The sequence below is a fragment of the Polypterus senegalus genome, chromosome 9, assembly GCF_016835505.1.
Source record: "Polypterus senegalus isolate Bchr_013 chromosome 9, ASM1683550v1, whole genome shotgun sequence".
Lineage (NCBI taxonomy): Eukaryota > Metazoa > Chordata > Cladistia > Polypteriformes > Polypteridae > Polypterus > Polypterus senegalus.
In genome coordinates this window covers 104,702,002-104,717,714 of record NC_053162.1, presented here as the reverse complement: position 1 = coordinate 104,717,714, position 15,713 = coordinate 104,702,002, and the positions used below count along the sequence as shown (strand labels likewise).

The 15,713-nt window shown below is 37.2% G+C and overlaps 1 protein-coding gene across 2 annotated transcripts in view; it reads right to left on the bottom strand.

Moving 5' to 3' along the window:
* The window catches only part of LOC120535610 (granule associated Rac and RHOG effector protein 1-like), a 207,281-nt gene that overhangs the window by 101,324 nt on the left and 90,244 nt on the right, over nt 1-15,713 (bottom strand). Inside the window, exons 1-2 of one of the 2 annotated variants that reach the window (XM_039763558.1) lie at nt 5,618-5,638; nt 2,954-4,458 (exon numbers count right to left, since the gene is read on the bottom strand). In XM_039763558.1, the coding sequence (XP_039619492.1) occupies nt 2,954-3,460 (507 nt within the window). In that variant the 5' untranslated portion in view covers nt 3,461-4,458; nt 5,618-5,638. Of the gene's footprint in view, nt 1-2,953; nt 4,459-5,617; nt 5,639-15,713 lie in introns of those variants that run through there. The other variant, XM_039763556.1, reaches the window with a different exon arrangement.

Sequence of the window (15,713 nt, the reverse complement as noted above, 5' to 3'; positions counted from 1 at the left end):
CAGCTGTCCTGTTGAAAGCACTTCTATGGCACAGTCGTAATTTGCAAATTAGTGCACAAATATGCGCATTATTTTATACACCCCAAAGAAATGCTAAGATCTGGCTGGAAGTTAATGAGGAACCTGAAATGGTATACGTGGTAGCCTACAAATACAAAAAACTGCAATACACAAGACATCTAAAGACCTACTGTATTTGGAAAGAGGAAGGGAAGTGGACACAAAAAATAAAAATGTGTTATGTTAGTTAAAAACACTTCATTCACAAGGAAAGGTCAACAGCGTGGCTTTGGATAACCATATACACAAATTTGCATTATGCGTTTTCTGCATTAAACATTCATAAGGATACACAAAAACCTATTTAGAATAACTAGATTGTAATTGATCATTAAAGTCGAAACAGGATTGTAGTTACAATATTTTAAACATGAGAGCTTATGTTTAAGTTTGCAACAAGTTCCCGAAACTAGTCCAAAAACACGCAACCATTTGGTGTCTTGGCATTGGCAATAAACCACAAGTCAAGTTGACAAGCACTTCAATTTCACTGACCCTGGGAATGCACTTAAAATATTCTAATAATCATAACTTAATTCCGTATTTGCGGCGAAAATGAAAATATCCTTATGTGGAGTACAGTAGTACAGGTCAGACAGAAAGATTATGTGATGTCTTGGGCCGAGCAAAGGAAACTATCAGAGGCGGGAAGGAAAAACCTGATAGGAGTTGCATTTCTGCTGCTGGCAACACAAAGTGAAACAACTAAAATAATATCTGGCCAATATTTTTTTTTATGTTTGATCACACACAGTTTCAGTAAAAAAATATAATTTATAAATAATATACTGCAGGTGAGCGTTTCTAAGACCATCTAGTTTAGGAATATCAAGCAGGCACACACATATGACTGAATATTTAATTGTGAATGTCAAATTAATTTTTTACTTCATTGCAGAATAGCTTAAATGTTAAGGTATATCCATATTTCAACTATGTGGCACAAAGTCTTGCTCCATATAAAACAAAAACATACTCAGAAAAATTACCAAAATTATGTGCTATAACAAATAAAAATGTATTGTTTCTTACTACAAGACGATATCTGGTCATAATGAAAATATTATCCGACATTGTTCTAAAACATTTAAGATATTAAAACCGTTCACTCTTCACTTCTATCCATTTCTTATGTATTAACCCTTACAATGTCTTCAATGCTGACTTCAATGCAGTGCCCTAGGGGTCTTTTTTGACATGATTCTGGCACCTCATTCTTAGCTGTGCTAGACATCAGATATTTCACCATTGATCTATTATATACAGCTTGAGCATCCCAAGATTGCTGGTACTACAGATGAAGTTTTAGAAAAGATTAAATTGGGTGTTTTTATATGTTGTGAACAAACTACCATAAATGTTAAATCCAATAAAATCAATGGCACGTCAAAGCATATCTAAAAAGTCACAGCAGGGTAAACATTTCTTAGAATTTGCACAATTTACTGGGGTCCTTACAATTTTTTTATTGTTTGTTAATTTGGAGAAATGTATGAAAAGTTACAAACTTTCATTCTGAACAGACTAAATGTCAAAACCAGGTCAAAGACATTTTAAGGTTCAAGATATGCATTTATTTTATATTATTTGAATAGAAGCATAACAAAACCTTTTGATTTTCTTTCAGTTTTCCACTGCCAACTTCTTCAATATGTAATCTGTACTGATTATATGACCATTGCTCCCTAGGAAAACTACTGCCTTCTTTATCGGTGATCTTTATTAGAACTTGGGTCTGATGTGGTCATGCACAGTTATTTAGAAGAGTGCTTAAATTTATCACTACAGTTTATAAACACATCATTAGTATTCTATAAGCTTTTCTGTTCATAAATGAACGGTCATGATGACTGTACTGTATGTTTACTATCATGTGATACTCCTGTTCATATTCTGGCATTCTTTATGTAGATTGCCTAACAAAATATCCCTCACTTGCTACATGTTGGCATATTACAATCGTGGTGAAAACGCAGTAACAATATTATAATTTGGCACATGCTGCAATTCATTTCTCGTGACAGCTCCACAGACTGAGGAGTAGATAGAGATAGACTGATAGATACTTTATTAATCCCAAGGGGAAATTCACAACAAGACAAGTAACAAGATTTTAGCAATTACAGTCCTTAAATGTGAAATGCCTTTAAGGATTTCCATCTAAAATTGAATGCAGGTTATTCTGAAATGCAAGTCTGACTCTGCCTTTAGGCAAAAACAAGACCACGCCTTGCCCCCAAGGCAAATGCCTTCTCTCAAATCTGACCTCCTTCATAAATTCCCTTTAATTAATGTAAAGCAAACTAAAGTGTTCTGACCTGCTCCTTCTTTTAGCAAGTTAGGAGACTGTCATTCAGTTAGAAACGTCTATCCTTTTTTGGAGATGACTTTTATTAATGCAATTCAATTAAAATATACAAGTATGCCTTTCTCATGGGTGTGTTTTTACTGTAGAAAATGTATGTATTCTTTTTTGCCTCTATAAGAGCAACCAGAGAGAGGATTAAAAGAAAGTCCATGTACATTCGTTATTAGATTTTCTATAGAGTGTTAGTGGGCCAGGTCTATTCATACCCCAGTAACAAGTCGGTGATTTACATCAAGACTTAACTTGCCCCGTCAAGATTTATTGCATTAGACATTGCTTCGCTTTCTAGGTTATTTGTGTAAATTTGCTTAAACTGCCAAAACATTATCTTTGACCTACAGGGTGGTTAAAATATACAGTACGATTCTATCAAAAATGTAAAAAAGTGCTTTCAAAAGCAGGGGACTCTACTTTCTAGCATCATTTGTCCTTAATACCTTTCATCACATTATATAAATAAGGAAAATTAAAAACACCATTCCTATGAACAAAATCTAAATAATTCATTGCAGTTTGTTATCTTACCTCTATGTCTTGCAGACTAAATTCATTTTGATCCTTGAAATTGGCAGCTCCAGCACTCAGCTCCATTAGCATCTTGGCTATTTCTGGCTTTATTGCTGCCGTTAGTCGACTTGCTGCCTCCATGACATGTTCCTGCACGTCTTTCAGTTGCATAGCTGCTTTGGAATAGTGCGAGTTCTTGAAAACCCCACTGAAGAGGTCTGTAAGAAAAGTGCTAGCACGGCAAAACACATTGAGTGCATCCAGATACTTAGATATTCCCTGCTGGATGTCTGCAATTGGGGTGGTGTGAGGGACTTGCTGATTGCTGCAACTACCACTAGTAGCTGTAGGAGCCATGGATGATGCTGGCGAGGTTGTGGCGGTGGAAGTTAAGGGTGCATTTAGGGTTCTGCCCAACTCTGGCATCTGATACTGCTGGTGCTGCTGCACTTTTTGCTTGGACCCGCCAAGCAAAAAGCGCCGCTTGTAGTCCATTTTACTTTCTTGTGCGCTGCAACAATACATAAGTGTTCAGACGTCTCCTGTGCTCCCAATTTGAAGATAGCAGCCTTGCGTTGAGCTCTTTTTCAAACACTCCGTTAAGTGAAAAGATAACTGAAGACTATGTGTGAAAAGTCCCTCAGAGGCATTTCCAGCAGCAGCAGCAGTCTCTGCACTGTGTATCAGCAACAGATTTGCTGACGTAGTGTTATTTCTAGTTTCTGTGCAGCCCTGCTGCAAAGCTCACAATCTAATAATCCAAGTAAGAATAACTAACTCCAAAAAGTACTTTCCTGTTTTAGTTATAATTATAAAGAAATTTACTTCAAGCAGATTAATTCGGTTGTGAAATATAATTACTGCTTGATAACCAGCATTCACAAGAAAGAATTCCTTATTTTCGGTGTGCTTTATAATTTTTTTTCTTTGCTACTTATACTCACTTATTCCATTCATAACTGCTTATGGACAATTCCAATGCCTTTACAAAATAAGTTGACTTTTATTCCTGATATTTTATCACCCTTTTTAAATTTCAAATTATTCTAAAAAGTAGAAGTATCTAAAAACTGAAGGCAAAATCAATTCCAGAACTACACTGATCAACAGCGACAATATGAAATTAAAAAATAAAAAATAAAGACTGAATAAAGAAATAACAAAAAGAATATTCTGGTACAGAGGTTCTCCTTTTGAAAAAGTCACCAAGCCCTCTTTGTATGTTAGGAATTTTGGAGAGATTTGTAGCTGAAGGATTTTAACAGAGCCAGTCTGTTAAAGCTTCTTTATAGTACAGTGAAAGCTCTCTAGAACTTCATCTCAGCTCTGAAAGAACGCTCCAAGTTATTAAAAACTGGTGGGACTTTGTTTTCACAGGCCTTCCACTTTTTTCCCTTCTTCTTTCTGAGGTAGTTATTAATGTTACGACGGAAACAAGTGCTGCTTCCAGATTGAGTTTCTCCGTAATTGTAGTCTGAAGCAAGAAAGCACTAATGTATTTGTAAGGCCTCTTAGGTCATTTCCTTAGAAAAGGAGAAAAAAAAAAAAAACAATGAAGAAAATAGGTTACTAAGGTCATGGAACAATGAGTAACTTTCCTTCATATTGTAACTTCTTATCCTGTTTCTTTTAGGTAAAGATAGTCTACTTTAGAAAACAGATAAAGCTACTCCTAAACACAGGAAGAGATTAAGAAATATAAATAATCATTTATATATTAATGAGAAAAAGCACAGGCAGAGACAGTATGTAATACTGAAAGATGCAACAAAAATCCATTAAATCGTTACAGTAAACTGGTAAAAAGATTAAAAAAGATCAGACAAAATAAACTCTCCCTGCTTGCCATTCACAATATACTACATACAATTCTGGAGAGTTAATACAAGAAAAATGGGCATTTATTCATTCTTTCATGAAGTAAAAATTCTGTCCATTTACTTTTACGGTATTTATTGTATAATGTAATAATAGGGGAAAAAATAATAAATCATTTTATGGTAAATGGGTAAATGAAAGCACAAAGCTGGAGTGGATCATTTATCATTTAGTGTGGCAATATGCTATGTTGGTATGTTAATTAAAAAAAAAAAAAAAACATCCTTCTTAATTACTCTCTTTATTTTGTTAAAGCAGATTTGAACTACCACAATGCAATTAGGATTCAGGAAGGACCACACCTTAAGTCGAAGTCTACTACTTACTAAATACATATTGTCTATTATGCTTTATCAATTTTGAAATCATCTTTTTTATGCCAAGTAAACCATTTTCAGATATTTACAAATGAGTGAGGGGTCAGGTGTAGCACTGGCAAATAAATAAAATGATGAACATGCCTGACTTTCAGCATGGACAGCTCATGCCATAAAAATATAAAGTATGAGGCACCATCTGGGCACAACAGTAATTCCATAAGAACAAGAGCCTAAACTAAGGACTAAATCAGATTTGGCAGTACACTTCTCTTGATGTCATTGGAATATATGTGCCTTCACAAACACTATATTTAAACTGTTCTCTATTAAGTAAAACTTACAATTAAATCTTATCTGTGTATTCTCACATTATGCAGTAACATGTATCATCTAATAATACTGTACATCATCATTTTGAGTGAAAAATTAGAAGGCAGAATCACATTAAAGTTAAAACAGAAAAAAATCTTTTTTACTATCTTACCAAAGTGGAAGTGGTAGCGCTCAGGAACCTAGTGTATTGGGTTTGAATCCTCTCCCCAGCTGTCTCTGTGGAATTTGCATGTCCCCCCCAGATCTTCTGGTGTAATTTCTATACCCCAGAACATATACTTGTTAAATGACATACTCTTTCCAAGTTGGCCCTGTCTGAGTGTGAATGCAAGTATGGAGAGTCCATTAATGAACCTGCAATGGACAGATGGACTGCAGCCCAATCCAGGACTGTTTCCTGCTTTGTACTCACTGCCAACATTATGGGCTCTAGATCTCATGACCCTTAATTAAATGAATCAGGTCGGTGACCATGCTAAGGTTGGTCTCAACATAAATTATGTGAATTCTCATGGCAGGTAAAAATCTTCATGTTAATCATAGTCATGACTGAGTCCTTCAGTGCAATGATTTCCTTTATGCTAAGGATGGGGTGAGAAGTGATTTCTAAGTCCGAGAGTTAACAGAGTTGCATCGAGATCCATACGAGTATTTGCCCGAATGAACTCTATACTCTTCTATACCAGTGAGTAATTATTTTACTCACAAGGTAATTAAATACTGTGCAACCTGTCAAAAATCAATTATTCACTACTCCGATAGCTTGGCTACCGCACTTCATCCTGATGTACTAACTTTGTTACTGGGCAGATGAAAATGCACTTGATTTTAGAGAGTAAACAATCATGATTGTAACTCTAGGCAGCATGCATTACAATGTAGCCGTTCACCTATGCTTTGGCCAAACAAGTTAAAATGCCCACACATCTGGCAATGATATTGTACATCATTGATGTTTTGAAATGACAATGTGAACTTTTAAGACATGCACAGCCCAAAATCCTACCCCAAGTACAATCTGCACTACTATTGTTACACTTGGGGAAATTTTCACTCCAGGTCCAATCAGGCCCAGTCTTAGCCCCCAAACACAAATCAAAATTAGGTGCCGAGATAGCTAATCTATGAGTATGATTAGAAATGATCATTTGTAAGCCACAGCTGTAAAAAAGAAAGTTGCTTTCAAAAGTATCACCAGGTAGTACACAGAGATATTTCTTGTTCTGGTGCTCTTTAATTATGCCTTGTAAAGAGCTAAATTGCTCTTTACCAGCAATCTAACCTTCTTAAAATCTACAATGTTGTACTCTGAAGGACTATATTGTCACACAAGCAAAACTAACATCATTAAAAGCCAAAAAATGCAATTAACCATCTCATCTTAAGCAAACATCCATCCAAACCCCCTCAAAAACTGCAAGCATTAAGTTATATCCATTTCTTTGGGGCGGGTGGGGGCAGATATGACCAGCAAAATTAAATGCTGGATATTTATATCTCATGCCTTTGTAACAATAATTTCTATATTAGTAGAAAGAACACTGGTCTAAAAGATTATTTCCATTAAGAAAAACCTGAAACTAAAACAATGCAAAAAAAAAAATTACTTAATTTCTGAAAAATGAAAACTCTCCTAAAATAAAAACAACAATGCCTAAAGTAAACCGTGCATGTTCTCCCCGTGTCTGCGTGGGTTTCCTCCGGGTACTCCGGTTTCCTCCCACAGTCCAAAGACATGCAGGTTAGGTGCACCGACGATCCTAAATTGTCCCTAGTGTGTGCTTGGTGTGTGTGTGTGTGTGTGTGTGTGTGTGTGTGTGCCCTGTGGTATTTTGCTCCCTACGTTGGCTGGGATTGGCTCCTGCAGACCCCCGTGACCCTGTAGTTAGGATATAGCGGGTTGGATAATGGATGGATGGATGGATAGATTTTCGTTTTGATTAAACTTACTTTCAAATTATTATCAGTATGCATAACCTGTGTGCCTCTGTGCCGCAATAACTTTGATTTCCTTTTCATGTTCCGTGCATCTGCACCCAAGTTGTAATGGATCGGTCAGTCAAGTTAGGTTGTTATGAGAAAATTTAGTTGGGGATCATTTTACTTAAGATTTGGATGCACAGACATTTTGTGTAAACAACTTTTTCAGTCTTGTGTTAAAACAATTACAACAGCAGATTTTCAACTCATTAGATAGACTATGGATAATATTAAAGATAAGAGAGATCTAGACACAAATCAAAAGTGATGGTGTGATTTGGACATGATAACCAAATGTTTTACCCGATTTTTTAACTTATTTATGTTTTCAAAGACAACAATCTAGCATTTGGTTGAGCCTGGACAAAATAGATAAACATACATCAAACTTAAAATAAGCTTAAACGATTATTCATAGGAGTAATAAAACATTTAAGCATGAATAGCGGGTTCACACTATTTATACAAGCTTTTGGAAAATAGCTAACCTTCAGTATTGCACAGGGACTACACAACCTGTATAGCTTATTATCCTTAGTTTTTAAAATTGAGAAAGTAAACTGAGTGTACTTCTACACAAATTGCAGCCAACTAGTATTGTTAAGATTTTCAACTTCCTGAACACACCAAAGCTCTAGTATGGAAAGCCTTACTCCGCTACTGCCCATCCAGTGCTTTGTGATGCTGATGTATGAAGTGGTTTTAAAGTTAATGATGGCTGCTTACTGTGCAGCCATCACTATAGGTGATCCACACCCATGCTCAGACTGTCAAAATGTTAGTGGTTTTCTATTTTATTAATACCAAGATCCAGTATTTCTTCCATGTAAGTCTGTCTGTTGTGTACAGTAAATTGTCAATGTCAGGTGCTGGCAATAACCTGTGTTGAATTCCTTCACTTGGCCAAGAACTGTCATTACACCATTATTGTGTTAGCACCTTCTTTGGATATCTACTTCTCCACTTTAATGTGATGAATTTTTGGGAATTAAAGATCGTATTTGTGGACAAATCCCATAATTATTTAAATAATAATAGCCAGTTTGCATTCAAATTACGAGACATCTCTGCATATTAACAGAATTATCTTGTTTAGGGTGACTACAAAGCATGTGAAACAAATGGCGCCAAGCAAGGCTAAAATGTGAAAAGAACACTGATCGGTGTAAGAGAATACCATTGCAGTACAAGTAAATGAAAGAACAAGGAGAACAGAAAAATTTGAAAGCTCTATATAACTCCAACAAGTATGAGACAATGGAGAAATTCAACATGCTAATGTCAAAAAATATATTATGTGCATTTCATACAATATGCTCATTATATAGACATTTCATTTTGGCTCTGAAATATGTGCAGATGAGGTACAAAGTATTTATAAGAACATCATATCCACTATGCAAAACTGATTAAAACATCTCCCTCAGCCTATCTATCCATAAGATCCACATCTAGCTTTAGAATGTGCACTTTTGAGTTGCCAAAAATAACATGATTGTCTTTTTGCATTAGTAGTGAAAAAGTTTAATATCTTCCACACAAAGATTTGTCAGATATTTAAATTTATCATAATGAAAAGTATACTTGTGCTAAGCTTTGTTTCTCATACAGTATACATACTGTACATACATTCTCACATTCTGATAATCATATTTAGGTCCATGTGGGAAAATGGACCAGCAACACTGGACACAACACAGAAAAGAATAGTGGACAGGACACCAGTGCACACCTCGCTTGCATTGAGGTCAACTTAGGGTCACCAATTAACATAATCTAAACATCTTTGGGAAGCAAAAAGAATGCTAAAGTAGCCATAAAAACACACATATACAGGGAGAGTGTGTGGGATTTGAAAACAGAATGCTGGACCCAGGAGCCAGCAGCACTAATCACTGAACAAACATACCACCATCATCAGTCTTTATCTAATAAAGAAACCTTGTCGCATTTGGCTGTGGGAAAGACTAAGGACACTACTTGCTCAAAGACAATGTTGAACAAAATATTACTGTTTAAGATTCTAGTCTGCATTACCGGTCAATACTCAGAGAACACTAAAGCACTAGAATTGTTGACAAATAGTGTACCCTGGTACCTAATCTAGGGATCAGTCCTCTCTTGTGTTTGATAGAAAAAGCTCCATCTCCTGTATTCCTGAACTGGGTCACATTTTGAGATATTATGGGAATAGCTAGCATTTAAAATCATAATTTTTAATAGTGACACGAGTAAAACATATCGTATCATGACTGACTTTATAATTTTAATGTGAACCACAAATAAAACCCTTCATGATTATAGAATGATCTGTCTAAATCTACAATCTTAGTCAATTTGCTCTTTTAAGACTTTGCATTCTTGTTTGTCTTGTTTGCAAGTGAGAAAAGCTTTGACAATTTATGACTTTTATATTTGAATAACCAGGCTCAGAAAAATTTGTTAATTTACAATTTACAATCTCTAGTCTGGACTAATGAAAACCAAATACCTGTGATATGAAAATATATCATGACACCTGCAATGAAAACCTAAAAAAAAAAAAATTTAGACATATGAATGTCATTTGTGGTGTACAGCAACCTAACTCTGTATCTGTCCCTATCATTGTTAATACCTTATCGTACTGATTATTTTCTGCTGTATTTGTCTATGTTCTGTATTATAACAAAGTTTTTATCCATCAATCCCTTTTTTTCATCTTCTTTTATTTTATCAACAGTGCTTTAAGTTTCAGGCTATACCAATCTTCCTCATCTCTCTTTCTGAGATATATAAACAATCCCAAAGGACAGTGTCAGAATAAATTTGCCAGAACAGAGCAGGTGGCACTTGGAAAATGGTGCAAAAACTCTCAACCAACACAGCCTTTTATAAATGAGTAGTCAAGCAGTTTTTGTTGAAATGATTCAATGACCTAATTTACACAAAAATTCTTAGTTAATTAGGTGTGTTTGTATTTTAAATCTCGCATCATTTGAAAACCTTTGTTATTCTAAAAATTCTGCACAGTTAGTATGTAGCAGGCACACTGGAAGATAATTAGTAGAATGCATATTTATCTTGCACAGAAGCTGGAAATGGAAAAAAAACATTCTGCAAGGCAGAATTATATTTTCCATTATTTATTTTATCCCACAGCTATCAGAAGCCAGTTCCAATTCTTACGTGAATCAAAGCGTCGTAACAAAATTATACTTTTTGATAACAATTCTGTGCCTTGTGAGGATCTGCCTTTAGACGGAAGTACTGGAGTGTAAAGATTAGCCAATGAATCAAAAAAGTGCAGCAGAAACGTCTATGCTAGGCAATTAAGATGCAGCTCGGCTCAGCTGTCAAAATACCACTGTATATAAATCTCTTCTGTATAGTGATTTCACTTTCCACACAACAAAAATTTTATCAGGACTCTTGATGTTTATACAGAAGGAAATGGAGAGAAAAAAATAACATTTAAAGTAAGTTTTAAAAATGTGTCTAGCATTAAATTATTATGTCTTTTACTTCTGGACATTTTATGATGTTAAAATTACAGTATAAATCTAATCAATCAATCAATCATCCGGCCAACTTCATCCAGTTGTGGGTCATATGCCAGGGCCTATCCTGGCAGCACTTGGAACCAGCCCTGGATGGTAGCACCAGTAAATTATTATGCACACTCATCAGTTGCTCATACAGAGCCAATTTAGACAGTGATTATTTTATTACAAACACAAGAATAAAAAAAATTAAATGACTGTATACTAAATCAGTAGATGCATTATACTGTTGATTGTAAAGAACACATATATAACACAATATACAGTAACTGGCTGCTAAACGTCCTTCTACTGTATCACAGAGGACTATGCAGGCTTATGAATAAACTAGCGGAAATACTCAGCATTGCCCGGGAGGAAAATAACTTCTTTTTAATTGTTTGAGAAAAACATAATTAAAAAAAACACAACTTTAAAAATAAAAATAAATTAACAAACAATAAACCTGGGTTCGCTTCCCGGGTTCTCCCTGCATGGAGTCTGCATGTTCTCCCCGTGTCTGCTGGGTTTTTTGCGGTGGGCTGGCGCCCTACCTGGGGTTTGTTTCCTGCCATGCACCCTGTGTTGGCTGGTATTGGCTCCAGCAGACCCCGGTGACCCTGTAGTTAAGATATAGCGGGTTGGATAATGGATGGATGGATAAAGACTCACTAATGTGCTTGTCTTGTGGTGTTGTATGTTATCATCTGGTTGACGCTCGGAACCTGCCAACTGTATTTAATTTGAAAAGCAACAGGGATGTGGTGCTGCTCAAAAAAAAAGCATGCTGGCAGTCGCCTGGTACAGTATATAATAACTGTGCAAGCCTGTGCTGTTAAAAGCACAGGATCCCAGAAGGTATTTAAATCATCAGAACTACTCTGGGCATCTCTCTTGTAGAAGGATTCATGTTGCTGAAGTGCTACGCATCATTTGTGCATTAGCAGCTAAGCGACTGCCTTTCTAAGAAGATTTCATTTTGCCGGTGTACTGGCCTCGCTTGCATATCCTCAGAGCTGGAGCCCTCACCCCAACTCTACGTCTCACTTCCGGGCCGGACAGACACACAAACACTTCCAGGTGTAGAACTCTATTTAATTTCAAAAGCAACAGGGGCGCGGTAGCGCTCAAACATAAAGAATGCTGGCAGTTGTCTTCAGTTTGCCCTCTGGTGTTTGTTCCGAGTGTCAACTGGATGATAACATGCATACAAGAGCGCATGATCAACCCTCATCTTACCCAGAAGGGGGTGGGTTACTGCTGATTTTATCCTTACAGTATTTTTATCGACCAATAAGGAACATGTGTACCAATTTTCATGAAAATCGCTCCATCCATTCAGACATGATGCTGAAACATACATACACACATATACTGAACGGTACAAAAAGTATTCAGACCCCCTTCAATTTTTCACTCTTTGTTATATTGCAGCCATTTGCTAAAATCATTTAAATATTTTTTTTTTCCTCATTAATGTACACACAGCACCCCATATTGACAGAGAAAAAAAATAATTTTTGAAATTGTTGCAGATTTATTAAAAAAGAAAAACTGAAATATCACATGGTCCTAAGTATTCAGACCCTTTGCTGTGACACTCATATATTTAACTCAGGTGCTTTCCATTTCTTCTGATCATCCTTGAGATCACCTTCATTTGAGTCCAGCTGTGTTTGATTATACTGATTGGACTTGATTAGGAAAGCCACACACCTGTCTATATAAGACCTTACAGCTCACAATGCATGTCAGAGCAAATGAGAATCATGAGTTCAAAGGAACTGCCTGAAGAGCTCAGAGACAGAATTGTGGCAAGGCACAGATCTGGCCAAGGTTACAAAAAATTTCTGCTGCACTTAAGGTTCCCAAGAGCACAGTAGCCTCCATAATCCTTAAATGGAAGACGTTTGGGACAACCAGAACCCTTCCTAGAGCTGGCTGGCCATCCGGCCAAGCTGAGCTACCGGGGGAGCAGAGCCTTGGTGAGAGAGGTAAATAACCACCCAAAGATCACTTTGGCTGAGCTCCAGAGATGCAGTCAGGAGATGGGAGAAACCTGTAGAAAGTCAACCATCACTGCAGCCCTCCACCAGTCAGGGCTTTATGGCAGATTGGCCTGTCAGAAGCCTCTCCTCAGTGCAAGACACGTGACAGCATGCATGGAGTTTGCTAAAAGACACCTGAAGGATTCCGAGATGGTGAGACCAAGATAGAACTTTTTGGCTTTAATTCTAAGCTTTATGTGTGGAGACAACCAGGCACTGCTCATCACTTGTCCAATACAGTCCCCACAGTGAAGCATGGCGGTGGCAACATCATGCTGTGGGGGTGTTTTTCAGCTGCAGGGACAGGACGACTGGTTGCAATCGAGGGAAAGATGAATGCGGCCAAGTACAGGGATATCCAGGACAAAAACCTTCTCCAGAATGCTAAGGACCTCAGACTGTGCCGAAGGTTTACCTTCCAACAAGACAATGACCCTAAGCACACAGCTAAAATAACGAAGGAGTGGCTTCACAACAACTCTGTGACTGTTCTTGAATGGCCCAGCCAGAGCCCTGACTTAAACCTAACTGAGCATCTCTGGAGAGACCTAAAAATGGCTGTCCACCAATGTTTACCATCCAACCTGACAGAACTGGAGAGGATCTGCAAGGAGGAATGGCAGAGGATCCCCAAATCCAGGCGTGAAAAACTTGTTGCATCTTTCCCAAGAAGACTCATGGCTGTATTAGCTCAAAAGGGTGCTTCTACTAAATACTGAGCAAAAACTATGAATACTTAGGACCATGTGATATCAGTTTTTCCTTTTTTAATAAATCTGCAACAATTTCAAAAATTATTTTTTTGTCTGTCAATATGGGGTGTTGTGTGTACATTAATGAGGAAAAAAATGTATGTAAATGATTTTAGCAAATGGCTGCAATATAACAAAGTGTGAAAAACTGAAGGGGGTCTGAATACTTTCCGTACCCACTCTATCTGTGTGTGTGTATATATATATATATATATATATATATATATATACACACACACATATACACGTGTATATATATATACATATATATATACCTCGGTATACGTCCGCTTTGGAATAAGTCCAACTTGGTATACATCCTGTTTGGACGTGAAACGTACCTATACGACCTTTGTTTGGAATACGACTCGCGTGCTACCCTTGTTTACCTCTCTCGAGACAAAGCCACAACTGCCCACGAGCATCAGTTGCTAGCATTCAGTGAACTACCCACGCTGTAACTCTGTGAATTTTTATGTGTGTGGTATAGCGGGTCCACAGCTCCTGTCAAAGGCCAGTTTTAAAATAAATAATCACCACGTTCGCAGCTTGGTGAGGTAAGTGGATAGTATTGGACTAAAGCGGTTCTCACGATGTGGGCGTTTCTCACCTAAGTGCACAGGTGACAGACCATCCGCATTCGTGATTGTTCCTGGGGCTGCTGACTTCAGCTGCCATGCCCTCTTGATAAACAGAAGCGAGAGTCGGCTAGAAGGGGAAGAAAAAGAAAGAAAGAACGGACGGACGGGAGGTTGCAGGAGAAAGGAGGAAGTAGGAGAGAAGGAGAGAGCACGAGCGCAGAGGCAGGCTTGCGTTGAAGCTGAACATGGAGCCTGGGTGTTAGGTCGACACCCGGGGAATAGTAGTAGCGGTAACTCCCACTGCGTGATCAAGGAGCGGGATTGATCGGAAGGACGTCGCTGTGGATCCCAATTCACTGGCAGGAGGAGCCTACCGGAGCCAGGGATCGGGGTAGTCAACTGAACAGCTGAAGTAGGCAGGGTGAAGATCAGCTGCAAGTAGGGCGACTCCCCTGTTGAGAAGCCCAGAGGGGGAAAGCAGGGGTGCCACCAGGTAAAAAGGTACTGGGCTTCTTGTTGTGTATTTTAACCTCGTTATTTTTAAGAAGATTTTTGTTATATTGTTTTTAGCCTCCATGTTTCACTTCTGATTATATGGATTTATTTTAGGACTTTGGACACTGCACTTTAATTTGAACACCTTGTTTTGTTGATTGTTTTAATAAAAGCACTTTGCACTTTTACACCATCCCATGCTTTGTTGTGCCTTCACTGCTAAGCTCATCGGTAACATTACCGACAGTGTAGGGTTCAAGGGCTCCCAGGCAGCAGATGGGAGCATACAGCAAACCCGCATTATCACAACGTGATTTTGCGTTTTTTCACATATATTTGAATTGATTGTTGAAAAGTATGAAGGTGGCATGTGTATCCGGGACATGGTTGCTGCATAGCGTATGCCGAGAACGACGGTATCTACGATTATTAAAAACAAAGACGTTATTAAAAGGTAAAGCAAGGTTAAATTTCCATTTATTTCATCTAATTGCTTTGGTATTTATGTATTTTAGTATTAAGCAGTGTTTAAATTTATACAACCCCATCAAAGTATAATATGCCAATAACAATAGGATTTTTTTTCTTGGGAACGGATTAATCATTTTTCCATTATTTCTTATGGGAAAAATTTGTTTGTAAAATATAATCAAACAGTAGCAATTAAATCACACTATTTGCTTAAATAAGGGAAAAAAGTTTTTTAAACAGCTGCATATTTACGTAGGATACCTTTAATAGGAAAGTGATTTGGACTATTTAATTAAAAATGCTCTGTTTAAATAAAACAAATTCACAGCATTTAAATAAAGCTGCATTTAAACCATTTGTTTACATGAAAAAATGACTGTAATATGCTACTGTAACCGC